This window comes from Corylus avellana, chromosome 9 (genome assembly GCF_965113065.1).
Source record: "Corylus avellana chromosome 9, dhCorAvel1.hap1.2, whole genome shotgun sequence".
Classification (NCBI taxonomy): Eukaryota; Viridiplantae; Streptophyta; class Magnoliopsida; order Fagales; family Betulaceae; genus Corylus; species Corylus avellana.
In genome coordinates, this window is record NC_142498.1 from 21,419,509 (window position 1) to 21,433,241 (window position 13,733).

The window sequence follows — 13,733 nt, forward strand, 5'->3', positions numbered from 1 at the left end:
ACTTCCTTCAATCAAATTTATAAAAAAAAATGCCATGAATCTCTCTCTTGAGCGTCAAATAATATACTCAAATACGAAGCGGGAAAAATTTAGACGTGCATCTAGTCATATTTGCTCATGTAGAAAAATTTTAAGAGATAGGTCTTCTAACATATGCCTAATAATGCCTTACAGATGGAAATCATGGAATATACGAGCTTGTTCTTTATAGGCTAAGATAGTGATTCTTAATTAGAATTTTACCTTAATTATTCATTCTATTCGGGAATAATAATTTAATTCCAATTAGTATTCACCCTCCACGCTTTTAATTAATTACCTTATCTTCTTTAACTTTGTTTAGGTTAATTTTAATAGTAGCCGAATCTAGTAATTGTATGGCAATTTGGCAAGGAGTCCATACTGATAACAACGTGAAAAAAGGGATCATGATGGGGTTGAAAAAGGTATGTCCGCCACCAAAGCAATGTACAAAACACACCATTGTTTAAACAAAGTATGCCCATATGTTTATGCTTCACTTTTCTTTTCTTTTTTTCATATGTTTATGCTTCACTTGATTTATACATGGTTGGGCATGGTCATGGTTAGATAACATAGATCGTACCAAGTCATCACCGTGTGACCCAACCATCATAGTTGGGCATTGCCCTACTACTCATGACCAGGTCTAATTGGGTCAATACCCATAACTGTGGTTGGATCGTGTATGGCCATGGTTAGGTATGGTTGGGCTTGGGCATGATCCATCTCTTCCTTTCTTTCTTTTTTTTCTTTTTCTTTTTCTTTTTCTTTTTTCAATTTGTATAGGAAGGTATAATTATATATTTTTTTTTTATATCATTTTTGTTATTTATTTGATAAAATTTTGAATGAATGCCTCAAATTTAAAATGATCATAAACTCAAATTTATATCTGGAGGATTCTTCGTGTCAAATAGTTCTCTGTTCAACATATATAATCAAAACAATAGAAATTTAACACAAACATATATATGTGAGCTGATTTGAAAGCTTGTATCCTGAACTACAATGATAAACAAGAGAATATATTTCATATAATTATCCTTCTCAACATCATCGGTCGCTATCTACATACATAGGGGTGTCTCATTTTGTAATGAGCAACAGCCTTGTAAAAAGTGCTTCTCGCATACATGCATGCTGGCACGTACATGATCATCATCACATATTCACATCCTGGCATCCATGCATCTTTCAATATCTCTTGTGCTGGAGCACATGTAAATTTATATGATTAAACTGGTGGTATGCTCTCAGTCGTTTGATTTAAAGAACGTATGGCTTGGATTATTAAAATTGCTGAACTGAAATTACTCTGTGATGGGGGCCAGGTACGTACCTCACATAACGAAATTAGGATCCCCAGTAATAGTTGGAGAATTGCCCACCAAGTTTTTTGTCAAGATCCCCTAGTTTTGACTAAGTGTTGATTTAAGTATTTTTACAGTGTCTAACCCTCTAGATTCTATATGGGTTGTGTTATAAACGAAAATGGGGTCAAATGGAAACCCTAGAAGTCTATGGGTTCCCTTGTTGTGAGAGATGTTTGTGGGATTCAAGTATCTTGGTGAAGTTGAGTTATTAGAGCCTAGAATAGAGTTTAACTATGTGTTTATCATGTGAATACATAGGTATTAGCAAGTGGGTCAAAGTTGCTAAGAGAACCCAAGCGGATCAAGGTAAGTATTTTACTTAGTGGGTAAAAAGATATTATTTTTAAAGTATAAAAGATGTTTTGGTTAAACGATTGATGTATGACATTTTGAGATACTATAACTATTGATGATGTTTCATGAGATGTTTTGAATGATTGTTTGATGAAATGTTTCTATGAACTTTATGGGTTTGCAAGATAATATGATGATTATGTTATTATGAGCATTGGATGGTTCGCATGGTTTACGACATGATGCTATGATTTTTATGATGAGTTATGATAGTATGTGAGTTAAAGGTTTGTTAACATGAGCATGAACATGGCATAAACAATGAAACGGAAACGGGGTTCAACTCTGGTAGTGATTGAGTATGGTCTCACTACCGTAGAACTAGTCTCATCCATAATGAAAACAAGGTTCAACTCCAGTGGTGATTAAGTGTGGTCTCACTACTGTAGAGTTGGCCTCATGTATAGTGGAAACGGGGTTTTGACTCCGGTAGTGATTGAATATGGTGTCACTACCGTTGAGCTGGCCACATTTATGACTCAGGTGGTGATTGAGTATGGTCTCACTACCGTTAAACTGGTCACATGTATGACTCTGGTGGTGATTGAGTATGGTCTCACTACCGTTGAGCTGGCCTCATGTATGACTCCGGTGGTGATTGAGTTTGGTCTCACTACCATGAAGTTGGCCTCAAGTATAACGGAGAACGGGGTGATGGCTCCCAGTGGTGATTGAGTGTGGTCTCACTATCGCAGAGCTGGCCTCATGCATAGTGAAAACAGGGTAACGGCTCCCGATGGTGATTGAGTATGGTCTCACTACCGCAGAGCTGGCCTCACAATGAAAATAGCACAAGATGACGAACATGAGCATGAACATGCATAGCATATGATTGTATAATGATAATGATTAGCACTTATATCTAGTTCTACATTTTAGCTATCAACTTTCAATTTTCCATTTAAAATATTTTTTCTTTATCACCTTTCACTATTTCCAAATAATAGAAATAATCAATTTGATTATTTTTTAATAGAGACCTGCTAGTCTGCTACATGTACATCTACGGTCCCACAAATTCAATAGTTAATTTGCACAAAATCTATACGGAAATGGACAACAAATGTACAAGGAATATAAAAAACATCTCTTTTTATTATATAAATTACATATTGTTGACCTTAGCTATTTCTAAAACCTTTGGCAACCTAACTAGGAATACTTGGATGGACCTTGTACGGACCTTGTACCTGCCTAAACAGGTGTTCAGAATGTCTGGAGCCATATGCCCTCTCACGTTAACTCCATATTGCATACAATATGGACAACTAATTGCACAGAATCTTGGTCCAACTTTGAGTTGAACAAGCGTTTTGGAGGCACCAGAGAGGGACAAAGAAATTTTCTATTTGTAGTTGGAAAGATGAAAGCCTGATATCTACTATTCTTCATGCCTGTCTTAAAAGTGGACTATTAAGACAGGCTTGAAGAACGGTTGTGCGACATAGACCATTAGTTGAAAACTGATATTTTTATGTTTAAGTTCATGCTCAGTACCAATAACTGGGTTTAAAACAATGAGGATAGATCCTGAAGCATGCATCATGTCAAGAAGATCTAAGCCTCCTAACAACTGTTTTAAGACTACTACTGACATTACAAAGTTCAATTGCTGAGTTAGATTGATTCTGCTGAACTAGATATATACCAAAAATTTGCACCATCCCGAGCTTACACCACTCCCAAGGGGAGACGCCCGAGCATACACCACTCTTGAGGGGAGACGCCTGAGCCTACACCAATCTTGAGGGAAGACGCCAAAGCCTACACCACTCCCGAGGGGAGACGCAGAACAAGTTGTCCACCAACAACACTGCATACAATACAGAGGGGAAAACTTTACAGTGAGCTCCACTAGGAAAGTGATGCCTTATAAGCAATTTTGCAAAATCAAAGCATGTTGCCTACCTTTTGACATAGTAGTAACAAAAATCTGCAAGAATGAAAGTCTGAACAATTTCGGAAAGGAGAACCATAGGAGGCCACAAACCATAACCCAAAGCTGTAAGTAAGCGGCCTCGAGTATCCAATACCTGTGTAAACGATGGAAATCATTCACTTAAGAAATCAAAAATATCTTGATAGTAATTACCAATACCTTAGGCCAACAATCAGTGAAGCAAATGCCAGATTCGGTCTGTCAAACCCCATGCTCATGGCCCATGACTTTTGGATTAACCAACAATCAGTGAAGAAAATATCATATGAGAAATTTTATATAAACACTCACTATCTTTTTTTCCTATGCAATACCTAAGGGGGAATGAGTAAGGTGAAAGAAAGTGGCACTAGAGATGAATACTCAATAAGTTACACTCCTATTCAGCTCTAGAAACACTCACTAAGTTACAAACACTATGCCATGTACGTGTGACTTTGTGCATAAAGAACCATAGTGGACTCCACATCCTTGGCTATGTTAATATATATAGCAAATCATATGGACATGTATGGAATCTATAGAAGTTTTAAGTTCCATTATCGAACCTGGAGAACCCAATGTGCACAACTCAAGAACCTTGCAACTCCCAGCGCAAATACATAATGTGCGGTGAATGGTTCAACAATCTGGGGATTTCAACAAATGTAGATAAGAAAAAAGTAGCCTTCATTTATGAAATTGAATTTGAAATAAAAAAAAAAAAAATCTTAAAGTGCCATGGGCGATGAACCATCTTAATGGAAAAACTAATACGGTGTGCACGTGTTACTTTGAAACATACCTTTGTGTTCTGCATTACCCGCAGCTGAGGTAGTACTGAAACAGCTTCAAGATAAACACAGAAGGCCCAGGAAATCCTATTCAAGATATGGTGATGCGTCGTGGGATGAATTACTAATGACAGCACAGCACAAGGTATCACCTGCATCGAGAAAAAACACAAAAACTATCAATAATCATAATATATTGATACTGTGACTGTCACAATTTGGTAAATTCCGAATAATAAACAGTTTTCGATTTCAATGTCCCAAGAAAATAAGAGGTGTCCCAGAAAGTCTTGAAAGTGCAAATATCAACCCTAATGACAACCTATCAGAGCAATAATAATCCTGCTAACCAAAGAATTTCTCAGAGCTAGCAAAACTGACTATTTTCATGGATGCTTAACCAGATCATATGCTCATTAAGTCCTTGCCAAATCAAAAATCTAGACCTCACTTTTGAGTTGCACTCAAGAGTAGCAGGGATTGGTACGCTTGCTAGAGCATAGAAAAAGTAAACCAAATTCTTACTACCCCTCCCCAGAATGGAATCATTAAGTCATACCAGATACTTAACTTTAACGACCTCACATACGAGATTAATCTGTAAAATTTATGGAAATTTACCATAGTTAAGAAAGATGTATCCACTAAAACAGAAAGAACAAGTGAACAAATATTTGCTGGTTTAACCCGTAAAAAAAAAAAAAATTACACCCAATTTTGAAGCTGTAAAACATTTTCTCATCTTCCCACCCCACAATGCACAATGACTCCAATGGTTTACTTTGACTTGCTGGTATGTTTTGCAGTGAGTTCGAATAATGAACTCTTGGATTTTCCTGATTACATAAAATAAAATAGAGACGTTTAGACATAGAGAAACAAAATCCTCATGGGCCTAAAACCTATTTTTAGAGAGAAAATTCATGGTGTTTTAAAAAGAGCTGGTTAGAAGTTAAAAAATAATGAGAAAAATGCGATAAATAGAAAATCCTAATAACTCACATGTTCTAATATAAAATAGAAGCCATTGATGCCCAACCAGAGAGGCCACTTCCCAAAATAGAAGTTTAAAGTTTAATTCGTCCGTAAACATTCTACAGGCCAATGTTGGCAAAAGTGAGCCAAATGGATGCTATGCTGCCAATGATTGAGGACTCACCACATAGTAAATCTTGAAGTTGTCTTTATCTTCCATGTAACTAGACTTCAAATTAAAACGTATCATATAGATAACCCAAAGGGTTGTCGCCAACGTTGCTGAATCAAGTAGTGTGTGTATATCAAATTCCATAACAAAACTGCAGTAGAGTCTAACCGCCAGAAATAGAGCTGTTAGGTCCTGTGATTTGAGTGAAAGCCCTGCAGTAAAGCCCTAAAGGCATTAATACAATGGAAGTTATAACACTAAAAACTGATGTCAGAGCAAAATACCAAAATATAGGAGAGCTTTTAACAGTTTACCAAATTGTTACTTTTCACCAAAAATGGAACCTTCTCTAAATAAAGGCCCATTGAGACTACCTACGATATATTATCAACTGAGAACACGACAACAGTTCAGTACTCCTCTATCCCAAATTGTCATTCTACCTTAGAAAGTCCAACTTTGAGGGGCATTATTTATTCATTGTCTTTGACTGAAAACTTAGAAGTTTCCAAAATTACGTTCTCTAATATAAACTCAGATAAATCAAAGGGAAAAAAGATATTGACATTTCAAATGAAGCAAGAGGGTATATTATAAAATTATTAAAAAATTTTCAAAGTGGACAATATTTTTGGATATCACAAAAACCAGTTTCATTACCCAACACCCAAACTTCTTGTTTTAGATGATAGAGAACCAAAACAGGAACTTAATAGCAGCCTTATAATTCGAGACTGCAAGAATGTAACAAAACCATTCGACATTACGCACAACCGCTCGTTTGTTTATATTACTCTTTCCGTTGATCCAGAGTACCCTCTTGAGCTTATTGTCTGTTATTTTGTCTCCAAACCACTAGGAAATTAAATCACAAGCTTCTCTCCCTGATGGTTGAACCAGGGAAGCACATTTGCACCTTCAAGTGTTTACCAGATTCCAATGCTTTCAAGAAGTCCCTTATCAATTACCAATGATTCTTAATTCATTAATTATTGAACCATTTTAATCAATTAACTTTCAGTACCAGAAACAATGGCCGAATTTCATTGCCTGGGCAATCACCAAAAGCATTTTTGATTCGGAAATCAAGCCGTGAAATTCAACAAAAAACCGAAACCGTTAAAAGAGCTTACCAGCGCATGTCTTCTCCTTGGTGAGCTTGTAGATGAGAACCGAGATTCCGAGGGCGTGAACGGCCTCGGCTGCGACGAAAAGGTTGTCGTGGTCGTGGACGACCATTCGCAGGAACACCAGCGTTGTCATGGCCGACACCACCCCTAGAAACCCCTTGACCTTTGGGGGTTGCCTGCGAACCCATGTCGCCACCGCGTGGATCGGCGTCTTCGGTCCCTTCATTGCCTCTCTCTCTCTCTCTCTCTCTCTGTGTTTAGCTTTGATGTGGGAAAAGTAAATGAGAGCTTGTTTGATACTGCGGAGTTTAAGGAAACAAGGGAAAGTGTGATCTCTCTCTCTCTCTCTCTATCGTGCTTCTCTGCGTGTTTGTGTTCGTTGGTTTAGATGTAACTTGTAAGTGTGAACCGTTGAAGATGTATGGGTTCGAGCCTAGAAGACTTTTGAGTTTTTGGGGTTTGGACACGTATTGTTGGGGCAGTGATTCGTTGGGGTTGGGTATTGGGCCGTTCAACCACTACGCCATGGTGGTGCCACCCACCATGAAAGAGTGGAGGAATGATTAGGTGTTGTAAGGCAGTTCATGCACGCGCTGCGAGAAATGCATCGTATCAATGATAACAAGAGATTAGCTTCTATTATTATTATTTGTTAAGTAAAAAATTTATTAAAAAAAAACTAATAAAATTATAAATTATAAAAAATTAATTAATTTTTTTTTAAAAAAAAAAGCAAAAGCAAGCAACCCAAAAAATTAGAGGCAGGGGAAAGTTTGGCAAAAAAATACGACATAACCCGCATATATAACTTGTTTAATAAATTGGTCGTGTTAGGTTGACATGACATAAAATATAACCTATTTGATAAAAATGCTAGGTTGGGTTGACCCAAATACAAACCGTTTGATCCATGGCAATTTGTATATAAATTTAAATGAAAAAAGTTAATTTAATTTATATTAGAACCCATTCTTTTAAAGATCATAATTTTCATTTTTAGTCTATATAACTTGGTAGGGAATTTACGAATAACGAGACTACGAGTAAAAGAAAAAAAAAAGAAAGTGAATATGGTAAAATCATACACTGCGAAATAGGAGAATATTTTTGCAGTAATTAATCAGAGGGTAGAGGGGTCGGTGGATTTGTGCAGTCCAACTATAAATGCATATTGCATTGTAGCCAACAAAAGAAATTTATTGGATCAGCAACCAACACCCTCATTGACTGATTGCCGTTTCAATGGAAGTCATGGGTTTCTTCCACGCTTTAACTATCCTCCATCTCTGCACCATTAGCATGAATTTGAAAGGCACAGCACCAGCACCAGCACCAATGGTGGAGCCATTAAAAAATGGAAGGAAAAAAAAAAAAAAATCCTGAATATGAACAGAAGGGACATGCCACCAACCGAGCCAGCGGCCAAGAAGGGCAAGTGATCACTTTTCTAGTCTGTCCGAATTCCAAAGATACGTGTGGGTCCAATTTTTTATTTTTTATTTTTTAACAAGAAAGTTTAAAAATATTTAATTAAAAATGTCATATGTGACATTAGTATTGTGTAGTCAAAAGAAAAATATAATATATAACATTACTCTTATTTTCAACTCCATCTTTTACTCCAATTCAACTCCATAGATCTTGAATCGGATTTCAAATAATGTTCGATGGAAAAAACTAAATGCTCCAAAAAGAGAGCGTAACATTCTATTGAGAGAGAATTTGTTTGGCATTGCCATTTTTAAACAAAATAACAAAAGGGTATGGATTGGGGAATGGAGATTGAAGTGAATGAAGAATCAAACAGTCCAGGAGGCAGATCTTTTTATAGGGGGTTTCATCTGCTTGTCTTCCTCTAGTGTTATCATACCCAAATGGGAAGGGTCATCAAGCATCATCTTTGCGGCCAAGTAGCCTGCAATAGACCAGGTTTGGAACTTACGAGCCTGCTTTCCGACGTACCTCCCAAGCTTTCCGTCATAATACTCCGGCCAGTGATCTTTCGACAACCGGCTTTCGGCAAGTTCAATGGCACGTCTTGCTATTTGGGGACGTCCGGTCTTAATGCATGCCGCTGTGAGTAGCCATAAAAGCACTGCATCGAAAATGAAAATGCTCATGTATTGAAGAAAATATGTAAAACAATAATTGTACTATCGAATCCGACACATAATTAGCCTATTAGGGTTAAGAGGTCTAACTAATCCGTTTAAATAAATGGGTTGGGTTGGGATTGACCCATATAATCTTATATATTTATACCTTGACATATAATTTGGCTTATTTAATTAAATAAGTCAAATTAATATTGACCTATATAGTATTATTCTCATACCTCGACATAACCAAAATCCGACACGCGAGCATGAATTGCCCCCCTAATTGTTTGTATTGTTCTGCTTAAGATAAAGCTTTGTTTCAAAACATGTCATAATAATTCATGTGCACAGGTCTTTAGCCAAAACAAACATTTACCAACGATCTAGAAACTTTCTGAGGCAAACAAGATTTTGCATCATATTCTGCCATGATTTGAAGAAAAACTTAGCAGAAGAAGCTCACCTGGCCAAGAGCCGCCATTGTGGTAACTCCACCTAGTGTTTTTTGGGTCACAGCCAGTGATAATCCTCCATTGGTGACCTTCTATGGCTGGATAACAAATTTTCAGCGGCATTTCTCCGACCAACTCTTCCCAACGTGCTTCAATGAGATCCATTATAGCAGCAGATTGCTCTGGTGTTGCCAAAGACGACAAAATCGCCACACAGTTACCCAAGCAGAACCAACGGAAATCCATTCTTGCAGGACTAACATTCCCAATGAAGTAACCACCTCGGCTTGGCATGAAATCAAACACCCAATCCGGAAGAGAATCGGGCATAACATTAAACTTGTTAAGTGCAGTGTGGGAATACTCCTCTGTTTTATACCGATAAATGTCATTGAGCTGCTTCAAATCCAGCCAAAAATAGCTCCTCATGTGAAAACTTAGAGCATGGAGACGGTTGCCAATAAGGTCTACAAACTCCTTTCCCTCACCATCTTGCTTAAGCAAGAGCCGAGCACATCTTAGAGCCATAAAAAAGAGTGCTTGTATTTCAATAGGATACCCGTATACTCCCTGAAACACAAAAGATTGGACAATCAAACCATACAGAAGAACACACAGAAATCTTAGGAAAAAACATGCTCAACTGTAGTTGTACTAGAATTAGGAATTTCTAGTCCTGCCATTAAGGGTCTGCAACATAAAATTCTGCAGCATTAAAGAACCATAACACAGCGCGGATGGATATGTTTGTCAAATGAAATGGTCGTGGTCGGAATTTAAAGTTACTACATTATTTAAATTTATTAAAAAGACGTGCTAACATTGACATCGTGTACACCGTTAAACATGACAACTTTAAATCCGGATCATTAAATGGAGAGGATCTTACTCCGTCAAAGTGGAGCAAATTACAATGAAGCCGTGTTTACTTTAATGCTACAGGATTTTATTTGGGCTGGTAAGTGAAGCACAAGCAGGAACATAGACAACATATGATATTAAAGATTACCATGTTAACTCTTTGTCCAATTGAGAACATAATGATTTCATTTTTTAAGGTCAAAAATTGTTGATAACATCACAAATCAAGAAAAAAGAAACTAACCATTCTCCGGTCAATCATGCTGCATCCATCAGCGCAAAGCAGAGTTGGAAATGTATCAAAGCCTTCTGAGAGACAGAGACTCAAAATAAGGCGCATGCCATTTTGGCATTCAGGCAATTCAGCCAAGGAAGAGTCCCCTGTATGTTTTGTATATGCACGTAGTAATATAATCCACCAAAATCCAGAATCAACTGGAGCCACTCTTCCTATTGCACTTTCACCAAAGTCTGCAATCAAAGTATCATTGTTTCTCTTTGGATCATGGAGCACTTTAAAACTTGCAGGCATAACTCCTTCTCCTAGTTTAAACTGGTCTATCCTTTTCTCCCAAGATTGAAGGCGAAGAGTTTTCAAAAGAAAGTTTCTCACAATTTCATCCTCACCATTCATCAAAAAAGCCAGGGCACTTGGGACAAAATCTCTAACAAACACCTGCCAAGTAGATTATCCCAATATTGGAAATGTAGTAATCAGAAATTAAAAAGAGGAGATATTGGAAATGAGGATTCACCTGATCATAGTTAAGATCTTCAACAGAATGGTCGACTGCAGCAATGGTTCCAACAGGTTGCCCACGGAAGTAAACCAAGGAACGCCTCAATGCTTCCCATGCATCAGCAACCAAGGGATGTGATTCAAAGTGGCAATTTGATTTGGGTGTATTTAATCCAGACCGTCTGCTGGGAGAAGATGCATACTCAAGATGATCTATGATGTGTGCAGAAGTGTCAGAATTCCTACCAAATCCACGTGGCGACAGAGTGCTCGATAATTCACTGAATGACCTTTCATCAAAGGATCTAACCCTCTCTACGCTAACCGGTCTTGGTCTTTCCAATGACCTCAAAACATCAAAGTCCTCAATTTCAAATATACTCCCTGAAGTCTCAAGACTTTTCTTACTTCCGTTTTGGGACACATTTGGCGACATTCTTGAAACCTCAGTCCTCAAATTCTGAATCCACTTAACAACACGTTAAACTACCATTTATTGCAAAAGATTAAGCGGGTAAAAAAAAATTAATACATATAATCATTTAATTAAAAGAGAATTAAATTAAAATTCATACTTCCAACTACAAGGAGTACTGAATGACTGTATAGTAAGTATGACTGTATGAGCATATTGTAATTCACCAATTCAGAACAAAGAAACAAGCAAAAATATTAAAATTTATATTAAAAAACTGATACCATTTGAAAAGAACAAGAAGAAAATGTTCTGCTAGTTTTTTGCCGCAATATTGGATTGAAAGAAGACATTAATGAATTGCCTATGCTTACCGGAAGCAGTTGCAATCGAGAAACTCAAGCTAACAGGAGGAAAGAGACCCTGGAAACGCCGTGGAGGTGCGGAGGAACCGAAGAACACCACCTCAGTGCGAATCAACGACAATTAATGGAAAGAATCGTGTCTCTTGCAAGTATGGCAATTTATAAATGTATGCGGTATATGGGAAGCAGCAGGGTTGGTGAGGGTTAGCTGTGGCGCAACCTATATAGCCGGTTACAAACCGTGACTTCACCGGTTAAACCGGTGGATTTGTACTGTCGGATGGGACTAGGTTGTCTAGGTGACTGACAAGGTGGACATCTTGGGAAATCCGATGATGAATGACTTGGGATATTCTCCCACGAACTTGTCTTTCCATCGTTTGACAGAGACCTCTTGTTCTAAACGAGACTTTCTTTAGTTGGTTGGTGGCATGTACCGTTTTGGAAAGTATCGTATTCTTTTTTTAATTGGTTCTATTCCGTCAACTCTATATTTTTCAAAGTAAAATATGACTATAATTTTTTTTTTTACATGTTCACGCAAGAAAATGAGAAAGAGGTTCGAACTAGTGATTTTCGTTTCATGAAGCGTAATTTATAGCCAATTGAACTATTCTTTGGAAACGATATGACTATAAAATTTGCTTGCAAAGCTTTTACAAGTTTTTGATTAGATTAATGCTTGAAAACACACTTTAATATTACCATTATTTTAGATTGAAATTGTCACATTAACATAATAAAATATTAATGAATGAAAGTGTAATTTCTATTAAAATAACATAGGATCTGCAATCATGTAATTTATATATGCATTTTAATAATATATTTAAAAATAGTATGTTCTATTAATTCTTTTAAATTGGGTTGAAAAAAAAAAAAAAAGGATTGACGTAGAAAATTGAAGAGTTTTCAATGGTTGGTAGGATTGTTTTCCAAAGTCTAGAAAAGCCAAATCATATAAAACGGTTTTATATAGTTGATCGTTGGAAGGGTCGGAAGGTTTGGTACGTAACACGTACCGGTACATCCGCACATGAGGCAAGTGTCTGCGTGGCTGTTTGACTCACTATATTTTCCTTCAATTTTCTATTCGATTTTTTTATTATTTAGACAAATTTTTTACAGATTTTTTTTCTTCTAATTAAATCTTTTCAGAATCTAGAGTAGGGATTTTTGGCACACTCGCGTGCTGTAAGCACGCCGGTGTTAAAATATTATAAAATAATATTAAAATAATATTTAAACAGTAAAAAAATAAAATAATATTCTAACATTCGCGTGCTTCCTATTCAAGCACGCCGGTGTACCAAAAATCATTACTCCATAATTTAACTCATCATGACATTAGAGAATATGTTTTCCATGTTGAAATGAAATATATTAAAATGATATCATAAGTTATATAATTTTTATATGATTGATTGTAATCAGATTTGATCATATTTAATTATCATGTTTATTTATTTTAATTTTTCTGAAAGTAAGTTCTAAATCGAATCACATAAAATCTTATGTTTTATTTTATTTTATTTTTGCTATTTGTTTACATTTTTCCATTTGATTAATATTTATTTCACATGAATATTTTTCCTTTTAAGTTTTACTCTTTATTCTTTCGGCCCAAAACTATGATATACAATTTTTACAAATCAGTCTTCAAAAGTGTACTTATGTCCTTAACATATGAGAAGTACGTGTTATTTTAATAGCATGTGTCTCTTACATGTTACCAATGTCGCTCTCTTTTAGAACTACAAATCAGTTTATAATAAACTTATGTCCTCAAAACTATTTACATGGCCTTAATAGGATTAATGTCACGTAAGCCGTTTTGTCACTTTATATAGTAATTTTTTTATTTATTAAAAAAACAAATGAGGTGATTCGCATGACGAGAGGTGATGGGTGACCGCACAATAAATAAGGGTGTTTGGGCAAGCCACCCCAGAGGAGGTCGGCATCCCCCATTTGTTTTGTTTTTGTTTTTAAGCTTTGATTTGATTAAAATAAAAAAATTATTACTTTTTAATGTGGCATTAACCGTGTTAACTACAACAAT

The 13,733-nt window shown here is 36.3% G+C and overlaps 2 protein-coding genes across 2 annotated transcripts; both read right to left on the reverse strand.

The window, feature by feature from the left end:
• Window positions 1–3,211: 3,211 nt before the first annotated feature.
• On the reverse strand, window positions 3,212–7,173 carry LOC132189386 (ER lumen protein retaining receptor family protein). Its single transcript, XM_059604118.2, has 6 exons — window positions 6,744–7,173; window positions 5,623–5,822; window positions 4,475–4,615; window positions 4,239–4,319; window positions 3,660–3,784; window positions 3,212–3,564 (listed from the first exon to the last, which is right to left on the reverse strand). Exons 1-6 carry the CDS (start codon window positions 6,964–6,966, stop codon window positions 3,516–3,518), a joined length of 819 nt encoding a protein of 272 aa, XP_059460101.1. The 5' UTR covers window positions 6,967–7,173; the 3' UTR covers window positions 3,212–3,515.
• A 1,208-nt stretch (window positions 7,174–8,381) lies between these two features.
• Window positions 8,382–11,804, reverse strand: LOC132190650 (putative alkaline/neutral invertase B). The gene is made up of 5 exons (XM_059605689.2): window positions 11,681–11,804; window positions 10,908–11,351; window positions 10,397–10,828; window positions 9,303–9,861; window positions 8,382–8,835 (listed from the first exon to the last, which is right to left on the reverse strand). Exons 2-5 carry the CDS (start codon window positions 11,325–11,327, stop codon window positions 8,540–8,542), a joined length of 1,707 nt encoding a protein of 568 aa, XP_059461672.2. The 5' UTR covers window positions 11,328–11,351; window positions 11,681–11,804; the 3' UTR covers window positions 8,382–8,539.
• Window positions 11,805–13,733: the final 1,929 nt, after the last annotated feature.